The sequence below is a fragment of the Tenrec ecaudatus genome, chromosome 6 (assembly GCF_050624435.1).
Source record: "Tenrec ecaudatus isolate mTenEca1 chromosome 6, mTenEca1.hap1, whole genome shotgun sequence".
NCBI classification, from domain to species: domain Eukaryota; kingdom Metazoa; phylum Chordata; class Mammalia; order Afrosoricida; family Tenrecidae; genus Tenrec; species Tenrec ecaudatus.
In genome coordinates this window covers 98860192-98873679 of record NC_134535.1, presented here as the reverse complement: position 1 = coordinate 98873679, position 13488 = coordinate 98860192, and the positions used below count along the sequence as shown (strand labels likewise).

The following is a 13488-nucleotide window of genomic DNA, read 5'->3' as shown; positions in this document are numbered from 1 at the left end:
TGAGATATTTGTACCATGGGCATACAGGCAGCAGTGATCGAGTGTTGGCAATTCTTATGGTGCTAATAGTGGCAGCGGCGGTGGTAATCTAAAGTGTGCTCCACAATCTCACTTTTCTTCAAAGCCGTTTCACTGAGAAATGAAACCTTTGTATGTCAGCAAGCTTACTTTTGTTTATCTTGTGTTGACTTTGGCAAGGGCAGGGACCTAATGTGCAAAAGACCATCTGTGTGGAAGAACTAGCTTTTGCTAAGAACTTCTGCCAGCCCCTTTGGTTTCTGCAGGATGTGACCAGGTAATCCCAGTTCGGCCAGTTCAGCTAAAAATATGTTTGGCAGTCAGCAGCAACTGTTTTTTTTGTTGTTGTTGTTGTTGTTTTTATCAGCTTCCTTTTGCAGATCCTGGAGAATTGTGAAAGACCTCAAGGGTGACTTCAATGCCAATAATTGGCTATATGACCTGGTGGTGAATGAATGCTTTTACTCATAAAAGACATCATCTCTCTATATGTGACCAGGCTGACTAGAGAAATCCAAAGACGCTCATATGTGTGTGACAGAACTCTATATCAATTAGTAATTAAGTATCAATAAAACATCCCAATCCAGATCACGTCCATAAATCCGATATTAGCCAAGGAATTCCACTTCAGACTCACGTAGCACATGCAACGATGCCCAATGCAGGAAGGTCACAGGCCAGTGGGTAGAAAGTCCCATGGATCTAATGGCGGTAGACACATCTCCAGGGTTCTGGCTGCCATCAGTGTGGCTCCATGTGGCTTGTCATTAGGAAGGTGAAGCAGAGCCAGTGTGTGTCGTGCCTCCAGAATCCTCAAGAGAAGGCCATGCCTGCAAGGAGGGATCCATCAGGCACCTGATTGACAGATTAAACTCCACCCCTTCATGCGTTTATCAAGTAGGCATTAAATTGTGTAACTGCCATACAATGGCACAAGTTCTGCTGATTACTTTTCTTAATGTCGGTCAGAGTAGAATCTGAGCATATGAAACGTGAACCTGCTAAGAAGATATACATCAACACCATTCGAATGAGACTAAGGGCTTCAAAGGAACAAGTGAATGTTACTAAGAACAACACGGATGGATCTCAAGTATATTTTGCTAAATTAAAGATGTTAAAGCCAAAAGGTAGCTACTGTATGATTCCATATACATGATATTCTGGACCAAACAATGGGGCAGAAGACAGGTCAGTGGTTGCCACAAATTGCTGGTGAGACTGGGGCAGGGTTGAATTCAAGGAAAGTCTGTGTGGTGAGTGTGTACTACACCTTGATTGTGGTGGTTACATAATTGTATGCATTTGTCAAAACTCCTAGAAGTATACACCAAAAGAGGAAATGTTACTGTTTGTTTTTATGAGTCTAATTTGTTTACAAACCAAAGGACAAATTGCTTATAGTGTTGATGCAAGTCATTTTTCCCATGACTATGAAGGATGGCAAATTTCTATTAACCTTATCCATATACTTTTTGGCATGAAAAAAAATTAACTTTTACCTTTGTCTCCTCAATGAAAAGTAATTTAAGAATCTTTAAAGATTTCCATTTCATGGCATAGAGCACCTATGTTTCCTAGTCTGTCACTTTTCTCTATCAGGATGCTTTGGACTGCAAATGGCCATCTGACACAGCCTGACTTAAACACTAAGGGATGCTTTTGACTCTCCAGTTTCAGCTTCACGCTGCAGTTGATAAGGTGCCCATACAAAGCCTTCAAGCCTGTGTGCTTCCTCATTTACAGGGCAGGTCAGCGAGCTCTTTTCCCTGTAAAGAGTGCCGTTCGCCGACATGTCCAGTATGTATCTCCTCTTAGCTCACTGGATCATGATTTTCCTGTGGCAAGGGACTTGATTAATCAGATATTATACCATCCAGAGCCCCAGTAAAAAATGTGCTTGAGGACAGTTCCTCCAGTAGAAGTGTCTACATGGTGCCAACGTACCTAGATCAGCCAGATTTGGAGACCATTAAGAAAAGGGGCAGGTGTGCTCTTTTGTAGGCATTCAACAATGCAAGTACTGCACCCTGAGGGGACTGAGCTAACCCAGATCTGAAGACTGCAGGTTCGTAGTGCAATACTGCTCAGAGTACAAATCAGTTAAACATTTGTAGAGTGAGTAACTCATACATACCAGTGCTGCTCTTAGAAGGAAACTAGTACCCCTTTGCAAGTGAGAACAGCTACTGCCTGTGTATCTCCTGTATGTGGAACGCAGTGGAGCATTCCTGTTGCTCAGTAGCATTTCCACACATTATATGCTGATTTAAAATCTACTTTGCTCTGGAGGTTTTTTCTTACTAAGCCTGTATTATTGCTTTATACTCTCTCAGAGTGAAAATTTTAAAATTATGTCCATCAAGTGAATTCTGACTCAGAGCGATCTTACAGGATTGAGTAGAGCTGGCCCTGTGGGTTTCCAGTCCTGTAAATCTTTATGAGAATAGAAAGCTTTACCTTTCTCCTGAGAAGCTGCTGACTTGAGGGCAGTAGCTCAGTGTGTAACTCATATTCCACCTGGGTGTGGTAGACACTCAAGACCTGCATGGGGCCCATGGACCTTAGCCCTCCACATTATCTTTATTCCTGAGTCTTAGTTTAACCCAGAGATTCCCCAGAGCCCAACGGTGGCCTACTGCTGACTGATCCATGTGAGACTCAAGGGAATTCTGGAGGGTCACCAGCCGAAAGATGAAGCTTTCTACTCTGTCGAGGCAGAGTCTCAACCCCACCCCACCCCCAGCCGGGGGCACTTCTACTCTGATCTATACATTGACTCAATGGCAGGAAAGGTAATATAGAGTGTAAAGAGTGAAGATGGTAATGTTTCTCAACTATAAATTTTACACATGAACTATGAAATGCTTTCTAATAGAAACAAACAAGGCCATAGGCATCTTTACATAGTTGAAGAAAGCTACTTAAAGAATGGAAATTCAGCCAGCTCTCCAAAGGAAAGTTAGTCTTAGCCACCTAGTGAGACAGAGCAAGAGCACAGGCCACACAGGGTGGGGGACAGGCTAGCCAGGGAGCTGTTGGAGTCATGGTGGGCACAGCAGTTTGGAGGACAAGGGCCTCTACACAGAATGAGAGAGTCACTGGAGAAAATTGCTAGAGACAAAAGATGGAAGAACTCAATGCTACACAGTAGCGAGACTTCATGCAATCAGTATATGGGGACCTATTGATGGATTTTATTTCTAGGAGTAGAATAGTATGTGCAAAACAATCTTATGAAGATGCCCCGTGTTTCAATATGTAAGATGGGTTAGAATCAGAAAATATCGGGGCCGGGATACTCAATTCATAACTACAAGCAGTCCTTGGGTTATGTACATCCCACATCAAAGCAGACACTTGACTCACATTAGATGTGAGCCATTTCCCATTGTGCTGGCTTATGTACCATTTAGACTTTTAGGCAGGCTTAGGAGTGGAACTGTTTAAATTGATTCCAGATTCCAAAACAAATTCCTAGAAAGGGACAGAATACTGACCAGGGAGTCGGGATGGGCGCTGAAAGCTTTGCAGGACAGATGGGTTTGGTCAGGAGGAGACCAAACTAGTAATAAGTGTCCAGCAGCAGTTGGGTCTCTGAGACGGTAACTCGTGATTCATGTGTTCAATATTTTATTGAATGCCTCGGTTGCATTGATTTGTTGTAGTGCCAGGAGACTGAGTGGCTAACAAAGGAATAATGCTCCCATCCTCATGAAGTTAATAGGGCAATAAAAACATACTGAAGCATTGTATAAATGTGGAGACGATTAAACCCGAAACATTTTATTATTTAAAATAGGAGTGGAAGTATAGAGGAAACAAGCTTAGCAAAAGGTTGATGGTTGAAAGAGTTCAGTGATGGGCACATGGGATTCATTGTTTCCATGTTTACACGTGGAGCTGGCTTACATGCTAACAATAAGATGAGACATTTCAGAGAGTCAAGTCGAAAGCAGCCTGAGAGAGACGGGGGAAAGTCAGGAAAGTGTCACATTCAGGAACTCTGAATAGGAACTACTTTAAGGAAAAGACGGATAATTGTATTAACTTCTTTCAGAGAGCAGTGAAGAGGTTACATATTCATCTGTTTCTTGTCAGAATTGTTGGGTGGCTGAGAGGGACTGGGTACCTGAGCAGTTTGAGAAACTGTTTTGATCAAATTATTTGAAGGTATGTTTACTATGTGAGAAAATTGTGCAAGTTTTCTTTCCTAATATGTGAATATCTGTTCTATTTTTAGGAAACTAATGAGCAAAAACGTCACAAAATAGCCAATGAACTCTTGCTCACAGAAAGAGCTTATGTCAACCGACTTGACCTATTAGATCAGGTAATATTTTTCCCTTTCAGAATTATCATTGTAACTTAGTAACGAAAGTGATTAGAAACTGTAAGAAGAGTCTTCCCTTTTGTCCACCAAAGCTATACTTCAAGGAAACCTCTGGCACTTTTGGTTTCCTCTGTGTATTCACTAAGTACAAAGGAATTTATGAAGAACTGAGATTGCTCTGTATACCAGTCAGAAAATGCCTTCTAATCTGTGCCCTTCAGTATGAAACACTTGTGTATTTCTTGATATTTCATTATTATCATTAAATAAGATACTGATTATTCTAATGTTATACGAATATATCATTGATCCTTTGGTTTCATTTGCAGTTATCACTGTGTGAGTAATCTGAACCCATATAGTAATAGGTCTGTCCAGAGGAATTTTGTTTATTTAGAAATCATTTTATTGGGGTCTCTTACAGCTCTTACAAAATCCATACATGTATTGTATCAAGCACATTTGTACATATGTTGCCATCTTTTCCAAAACATTTCTTGCTACCTAAGCCCTTGGTATTAAGGGCTTCCTTCCTCTCCCACCTTCCCGAACACTTGATAAATTATTATTATTTTCATATCTTATGCCATCCACTGTCTCCCTTCACCCATGTTTCTGTTGTTCATCACCCTGGGGTGGGGATGGGGTTGTTATACATCGATCATTGTGATTGGTTCCCCTTTCTTCCCCCCATCCAGAAGGGATTTGATGAATTGTCCTTGTTCAACTTTCTAAGACACTGTGGGCCTGGTATGAAATGGCTAGCAGTATCTGTGCACTGTTGTTGACCCTAGAATCAATCTACTTCTCACATTTGGTGCTTTCCACATGGTCACGTTCAGCTATCATTTCAATACATTTGGAAAGTACATAAATATATAAGAATAACTATTGAAAACTAAGTAACTTTAATCCTATTTCAGTGTTAAGTGTAAAGGGCTGGTTTCTAATAAGAGGATTCTGGGTTAGAGAAAGCTGTTAAATGTGTTTGCTAGTTGTAAGAATCCCCCTTTCTTTGCTGCAGGGGCACTGAAACGTTATGGCGGTCCTTCAATCATGGGTCCCTAGCGAGAATTAATCCCTACTCTCCTTGAAGAACCAGTTTAAGACTTGTGTTTTTTGAACGATATGGTTTGGGACTCAAGTCACTTTTCCAACGAATTTCACATGCCAACCGATTCATGGAGTTTGCATCTTTGAAACAGGTTTTCTTCTAAGGGAGATTACAGACCTGAAATGTTCTCATATGCCCTTAGTAGATGTGTCCTCTCTTCTACACACAAATTTTTGTTTTTACTGGTCAGCTACTGTTGCTGACATTTTTGAATTTTAGAGTCTTGATTGCTACAGTATCCTCCCCATTGGGCTCTCTAGGGGCATGATTTTGTGTTCTTTTTGCCTCAAGAAAATGCAGTGGAGGTGAATTTAGAACATTGACAACCATCTGGACATTAGGAGGAACAGACCCTCCTTCTGCCTACGTTGAACAGAATGGCAATTAAGAGGTACAGTGGCCTAGTGGAGGAGAGCTGAGGCAGCAACACCTTTTCTTTTTTAAAATTTGGGTGAAGGGACCTGTTGCTAGTGCAGGAGAAGTTTGGTTTTTTGTTTGTGCCTCATTACTGAAAAGCAAGTCAACATACGATTAACCAGATAGTTATTGAACACCAGCTGTATTTTAGGAATTAAAACATAACATATCAAGGAGCTTACTCTTAATAGGAAAAATGAAAATTTTTGTCAATAAGTTGCATAAGAGGTAACAGAGGAGCCATTCACAACACTAAAGCCAAAACAAACAAACAAACAAGCAAGCAACCAGCTACTGTCAAGTTGATAGCTACTCAGGGAAGCTGTGTAAGTTGGAGTAGAACTCTGTGCAGCCTTTCCTGGCGCTGATTTTTTTTTAAAGAAGTAGACTGCCAGCACTTTCTTACTTCTAAGTCTACATTTAGGTTAACATATGAGCACATTATCTGTTCACACTACCCAGGGGTGCTTTCAAAGCAACAAAGAAAAGTGGAAAATATCACAATTTTTTTAAGGGAAACATTTTGACAAAAAGTTTTCCTAGCTCTTAACTCTGTGCTAACATAGAAATAGAGTTAAGGGTCATAACTTTTTTTTTAACCTCACACAAAAAAAGTCTATTATCATTTGTTTTAAAATCCCACTGATAAGAGCATATAGCCTACACTGGAAACAAGATCTCCTGATTTATATTCCTGGTCTTTGGATCTAACTGGAAGCTTATATGCCTAAATTGCAATTAATGATGTGTTTCTTAAACCATGGACTTTTCCTTAACTGAACAGAAAAATGACTAAGCTCCCACTGTGTGCCTAGCACAGTGCTAGGTCTTTGAACTGTGAATCTGACAAGATGTGTGATTTTGTTTTTCTGATTCAGGTATTTTATTGCAAACTACTGGAAGAAGCAAACCGAGGCTCCTTTCCAGCAGAGTTGGTGAATAAAATATTTTCTAACATCTCATCAATAAATGCCTTCCATAGTAAATTCCTATTGCCAGAGCTGGAGAGACGAATGCAAGAATGGTAAGCGGAGTAGGCAGCAAGTGCTGTATGCGGGAAGTGTGGAGAGCGGTGCGCGGCTGTAGCAAGATAGGGTGCGAAATGTGGGGTTAAAGAGCGCCGCCAGAGCAGCTTCAGCTGAAAAGGATCTCATTTCTTCTTGTTAAACTATTTTTGACAGGTGGAGGCTAGATACCTGGAATAAAGTTAGACGCAAGAATTTCATAGCTTCTCTATTTACTGTATCATCCCGAAACACCCTTAGAAATTAGGTATTCTTTCCCACTTGCCAGTAAAGGAGGTCTGATATGGCACCCTGTGTGTGTACAAAGAGTTTACTTTTTTAAAGTCATTTTATTGGGGCTCAAACACTCAATGTAACCCATCCATCTACCCATTGTGTCAAGCACATTTGTACATGCGTTGCCATCGTCATTCTCAAAACATTTGCTCTACACGTACACCCATGGCATCAGCTCCTGAATTTACTTTTCTTGAGTCCTGTTACTTACTGCACCCATTCGGTAAGATTTTAATAATCCACCTCTATCTTTCATACAGGGAAACTACCCCGAGAATTGGTGACATCCTCCAGAAACTGGCACCTTTCCTTAAGATGTATGGAGAGTATGTGAAGGGATTTGATAATGCAATGGAATTGGTTAAAAACATGACGGAGCGAATCCCCCAGTTCAAATCAGTGGTTGAAGAAATTCAGGTAATAGGACTGTTTTGGTCCAGAATGTAAGTTTTGTTTTCCATATAAATTAGAGGTTTTTTAGATATAAAATTTCTCTGTATAAATACATGTGAGCTATGTAACTATCATTCTAGACTCTATTTCGTAAGTGTGCAAAAACATCTGTCTGATTAAATCGAGAGCTCAGTATGGTGGAGGCTATGGAGCACCTGCCAGGCTAAGCAGCGAGTTCTCCGCTGACTCTGGAGAGACTGGGAGCTAGCTCTGCCCGGGCCCTCAGAGATCTACAAAAGTCTGGCACTTCCTCTCAGACGCAGAATTGTTAGAATGTAAATACTGAGATTTGGGAAATACCCTCATCGAGTTCTTCACACTTTGTGTTCATATCCTGATTTTTTTTCCTAGTCAATATTAATCACTTATTCTTAGATACAGTTGATGTACTGGAAAAGAACTCTTTAGATCATATAAGATTCCCGGGACAGGGACTAACAATGGCAATTTCCCTTTTCTTTGCATAATTTTCTCTCAAGCAAATCTTTAGAAATTCTTAAATTTCTGACTCCATCCCACTTGTGGAAAATATCTTTCTTCTGCTTTTTAGAATAATTCTCAACAGCCAGTTTGGATTATTTTGGAGGTCATCCAAACCAGATAATAGTACTGTATATACTCGTGTGGTATATAAGCTGTTTTTTTAGCACATTTTTAATGCAGTTTTTGTGGTAAAATTAGGTGCCTCAGCTAATATTTGGGTCAGCTTATACTCAAGTATTTACAGTATCTACTGATTTACCTTCTATGAAATATTGCTTTTATTATATAAGATAGAAATAATGGAGGGGAGGGAGGAGCGACAGTCAAGTTTCAGGCAGTGACGTTGCTAGAGACTTCTCTAGATCCTGTTCTTAGCTTTCATCATTTGCATATTTATCTAAATTTCCAAATGAAATTGGAGGCGTGTAAAAGTATGTAGTTGTTTATCATGCTTTCTTGCAATCTGGGTTTCTTGAGGTTTTTAGAAAGATGAAATAAAAGAAACCAGGTAAACTTTAGTACAGCATGTGGGACGATTTACTCTTCGAATATTTGTTTCTCCTGCTAACCAGTCTCTGGTTGCTGTGACCTCAGCTTCATTCAGAATTTTACACGATGCACCCTCCCTTCACTCCTTCACGGCTGTTTGTCTCTTTTTTCTAATTTCTTAAGGTGGAGGCTTGGATTGTTGACTTGAAACATTTCTTCTTTGTAGTATTTTTACCCCCTTAAACTGCTGTTTATTGGCCGTGAGCTGGAAAGGGCGATGGAGTTAGCATACACAGACAACACCGCACACCACTGTCATAAGGGCGACGAGAGTGAGAGGAAAGCGTGGCCTGGAGCCCAGGTGGTATCCTCCCATCAAGCGGTGGGCACGGGAGGGGGTGGGGGGGCCTGGAGTGTTGAGGGGCAGCCTCACGCCACCTCCATTTAGTAGGCGTGGTTAGAGACGAAGAGGGACTCGCTGGCTGCAGCCCCAGCTTGACCGCTGGGAGTGTACTTTCCTTGGCAGGCGAGGCTGTTGGCCAGGGCTCGCTTGATGTACTCCTCCTGGGCCGCCTTCAGGTTCTCCTTCTTGCCACCCCAGGCCTTCAGGGCAGAGGCCTGCAGGGCTCGCCCGTAGGAGGTCAGGGCCCATGGCTTCAGCAGGGGGCACTTGTTGATGGCGTTGAGGTTGATGGACTCCTCCTCACTCTGGCCTCCAGACAGGAAGGTGACTCCGGTAACAGCAGGGGGCACGGTGCGGTGCAGTGCGCTGACGGTTGCCATGGCAATCTCGTGGGAAAACTGTGTGCATGCATGGCCAGGGGTGACCATATGGGGCTTCAGCAAGGTGCCTTCCAGGTAGACGTGGTGGTCACTCAGGGCCTTGTAGACGGCAGCCAGCACCTTCTCGGTGACATACTGGCAGCGCTTCAGGTCATGGTCGCCGTCGGGGAGGATCTCGGGCTCCACAATGGGCACAATGCCATTCTGCTGGCAGATGCTGGCATAACGGGCCAGCACGTTGGCATTTTCCATGATGGTGAGAGCTGAAGGGGTATGTTCGCCAATCTTCAGCACACAGCGCCACTTGGCAAAGTCAGCGCCATCTTTCTTGTACTGGGCACAGCGCTCAGACAGCCCGTCCAGCCCGTGGGTGGTGGTCTCGCCGTTTGTTCCTGCCAGGGGCACCACACCCTTGCCGACCTTGAAGCCACCGATCTCTCCCTTGGATTTGATGACTTGGGGGAAGGGGCGCCTGTCGTCCGCCTTCTGGTAGAGTCTCATGGAAGAGGATGACGCCCCCAATGCAGGGGTTCACCGGGTGGTCAGCGCTCAGCAGCAGCTGGCGGTAGAAGCGGCGATTCTCTTCGGTGTACTCGGTCCCAATGGACGGCAGCCGCTTGGCAATGCTTCCGGTGGACTCATCCGCAGCCAGGATGCCCTTGCCCGGGGCCACAATGCGATGGGCAATGTCCGATAGCTCCTTCTGCTCTGGGGTGAGCGCTGGGTATGGGTAGGACATGGTGGCAAGTTCCTTCCTGGAGGCTGAACGAAGCGGCGGCCGGTGGAATCGGCAGCGAGCGAGTGCCTGTAGTATTTTAAAGCAATGCATTTTCCTGTAAATATATTGCTTTAGCTGTGCTACATAAAATTTTATGTTTTCAATTTTTAAATATTACTCCATTTAAAATTATTCCATTTCATTTCTGTTGGTTTCTGTTCCTGTATTGTATGACTTCAATCTTTTCCAGTTTCTTTGTTTCTGGTAGTATATTTTGTCTGATTACTATAGCTTTCTTATAGGTAGTATTTACATAATTTCCTTTTGTATCCTTTTCATTCAGTCTTATTTTTATATCTTAATCTAAGGCATTTCATATGGTAGTATTCTTGATGTTATCCCATACGTTCTTTCTTTGAAGTCTTTGCCAAATCTAACATCTGTGGGCACTCTTGACAATGTCAACCAACTTCCTTCATACTTTATCCTATCTGCATGTCTTCATGTTTTGCTCTTTGGAAGCATTTTAAATAATGGAACAAATCTGGGTTCAAAATCGTCCTTCATCTCAAAAGTGGTGGTTGTAACTTTTACTGGTTTCTTTAGCAGCTTGCTTGATAAAATGCTTCTTTTAAACCTACCTGCTCTGTGGTATGTCGTCAGTCACTGCTGTTTCTGCTTCTGTTTACTAGTCTTGGCTTTCAAGGCATTATCTCTATGGAGCTGTCTATGAATAGGACAACACATGGTTCAGGCGATTTCCAGGAGGCTGGACTCTTGTTTGCTGGCACATGGAGTCTGCTAGGACAGTGTGCTGGTTTCGGTCCTCTCTTGCCTCTGCTGTCACAGCACCTCGGCATCCTGCCCTCCCCACTTTCCTATCTCAGAGATCTTTCCTTCCACTGACCAAGTAGCTGGGGGCATGCACCCCTCTCCTCACTGCTGCCATCAGCAGCAGAAAAGTTGCCAGTCTCCGCATGTCCCACCTGGCAGACCTTGATGGAGGCGGGAGGGATATGCGCCACCCAGGCCAGAATCTCTCAGTTCCAAGATTTTAAACACACGTTCCGTGTTGCTGTAGGCCGTGATCAGTTTTTATGTGCTGCCATGGCAGTTTACTGTTTCTATGCAGCTCTTTCTGTTGTTTCCGCAGGAAGGACTTGCTACTCTCCTCACTCGGTCACAGCCAGAAGTCATGCATTCCCACTCCTCACTCCCCACTTCAGTCACTTGGCTCCTTCTGATACCAACAGACAAAGCACAAAGTCTGTCCCCTTCTTTCAACACCCTCAGTGTTACCACATTTCCCCGTGTCTTTAATCATCCGACATATGCAGATGCCTCCAGAAATGGAGGGGGGGTGTTCTAGCTTAGTCCTCTAACCCCAACCATAAGTTGCTAAGTGATGACCACGCAATTTTCTGTATGGACACCTTTCTTTTAAAACAAAGTCAGCACGCTCCGTTTGGATCTGTAGCTCCCAAACACTTCTTCCAACGTAGTTCGTTTATTCCATGCATAGAGTGAATAATACTTTGACATCTGATTGAATTTGGCATAATTATTCTCTAATTCACAAGAGCTTCACAGTTTGGCTTTATGTTTGGTTTGTCACTCTTCCCATTCTCTGTATGCCCCTTGGGTAGTATATTGAAGGTGCTATGTCTGGTGCCTTTTGTGTAGGAAGTAATCACTAATTAATTGTGGTTTAATAGACGCCATTGTTTCAAATCTTAAATTCTATCTCCGTAATTTCCATATTTTGGGGAAAAATAAATGGTTTTGTGAAAAGAATATTAGATTTAGGAACCAAATAACGTAGTGTAGGCTCCGAGTCTGTTACTGACAGGGGTTTTCCTAACGTCAAGTAGCTAAGTACGCTGAGCCACATTTTGTTCATGTAAAACTTTGGAGACCAGCAATGTATGTAAGTAAAAGCTTAATTGTAGAAAATAAAATGAGACAACTAACGTAATAAAATTAATATTTTATAGTTTGTATGGCCACTATTATCCCTGCAGCTTCTGGGCTAGTTTCAGTTCCTTGTCACTTTCTCTTTGGTCTAGTCCCATGCCGCCCTAATGCCGTGCTCCGGTGAGGTACCTTAGGAGAGCTGCGCTCAGATGCTTTGACTCCCCTGAGCAAAACCTGCCTCTGATGAGGCAGATCTAAACTCAACGCAGCCTGGCACTTAAGGCTCTTGACCTTCTCAACCTTGATCCCCCTATCGCCTCTTCTCCTGTGAATATCTTATATGTCAGCAAAGCCCACTCATTCCCTTAAGCTGATGGAAATTAGTCCATCACAGGACCAGATACACAACGAGATAAGTTATACATTTAAATAATAGCTTTACTGCTGTAAAAATTAAGAAAAATTTACACACTAAAATATTCTTTGAATGGTTACCAGGGGGAAGGGGCAAGTTAATGCCTAACAAGGGTGTGGGGGGGGGGGCGCGGCGGCGCAGGGAGAGACATATGCTAACCTACGGGAAGGCCAGATATAGTAAGAGGGAGGTCAGCAAAGAATGATGGAGACAGTGAGTTTGTATATGTGTTTACCTTGGCTGCCAGTGTATTTATGAATGTCACAGAGCAAACAAGGGGCAACGTTATGAAAATGGCGTAGACATAACCAAACACCTGTAGGGGCTGACCACCATGATTTGGGGGACACCAAGTCCATTAGCATAACATAGTCCACAAAGATATATGGGTCTCCATTCGACTAGGCGAGTAGCAAGGAAGACCTTTAAAAGTGTGTAAGTTGTCATCTAAGGTGCAACTATTGGTCTTCCTATGGGATAGCGAAGGAAGAAAATCAAAGATACATGGTAGCAATTTGTCCAATGGGTTGGGACCACAGGGTCCCAACACCTGAAGAACTAGATCATGCCCAGCTGCCACTTCCAATTGCTTTGAAAGGCATCACAGTAGAAGTTCCTGGATAAAGTGGAGGGGTCGGGGATGTAGAACAAAACTCAAAATCTTCAGAGACCAGGCCTGCTGGTCAGAGCCTGGTAGGACTGCCAGAACTATGGCCTTTGTCGCCACAGGTCTAGACGTGAACTCGCCCTCCTAACTCAACTTTCAGCCCCAAACAGACAAATCTAACCACACTAGGGAGGCACACACACATTAGCTCCCAAGGCAGCATTTACCCAAGAACAAAGTTGAAAAGGGCCAGGAAAGAAGGGAGAATAGGAACAGGAAAGAGAGGGAGGATGTGAGATAAGTCATGTTACATTGTGAGGATGTAAACAATGACATGAAACAAAATGTGCTTGGATTGTTGAATGGAAAATTGATGTGCTTTGAAAACCTTCATCCAAACTCTGACCTGTGTAGAGTAGGCTGCAAAGTTTGAGATAAAT

The 13488-nt window shown here is 42.9% G+C and overlaps 1 protein-coding gene, 1 long non-coding RNA gene and 1 pseudogene across 2 annotated transcripts in view; 1 reads left to right on the top strand and 2 right to left on the bottom strand.

The window, feature by feature from the left end:
• LOC142450216 (uncharacterized) overlaps positions 1 to 13488 on the bottom strand; it is a 148900-nt gene that overhangs the window by 63471 nt on the left and 71941 nt on the right. The gene's annotated exons all lie outside the window — the stretch shown is intronic.
• The window catches only part of FGD4 (FYVE, RhoGEF and PH domain containing 4), a 158835-nt gene that overhangs the window by 112678 nt on the left and 32669 nt on the right, over positions 1 to 13488 (top strand). Inside the window, exons 5-7 of the mRNA XM_075551899.1 lie at positions 4265 to 4354; positions 6764 to 6909; positions 7447 to 7603. Coding sequence (XP_075408014.1) covers positions 4265 to 4354; positions 6764 to 6909; positions 7447 to 7603 — 393 coding nt within the window. The remainder of the gene's footprint in view (positions 1 to 4264; positions 4355 to 6763; positions 6910 to 7446; positions 7604 to 13488) is intronic.
• LOC142451110 (fructose-bisphosphate aldolase A pseudogene) lies at positions 8864 to 10133 on the bottom strand (annotated as a pseudogene).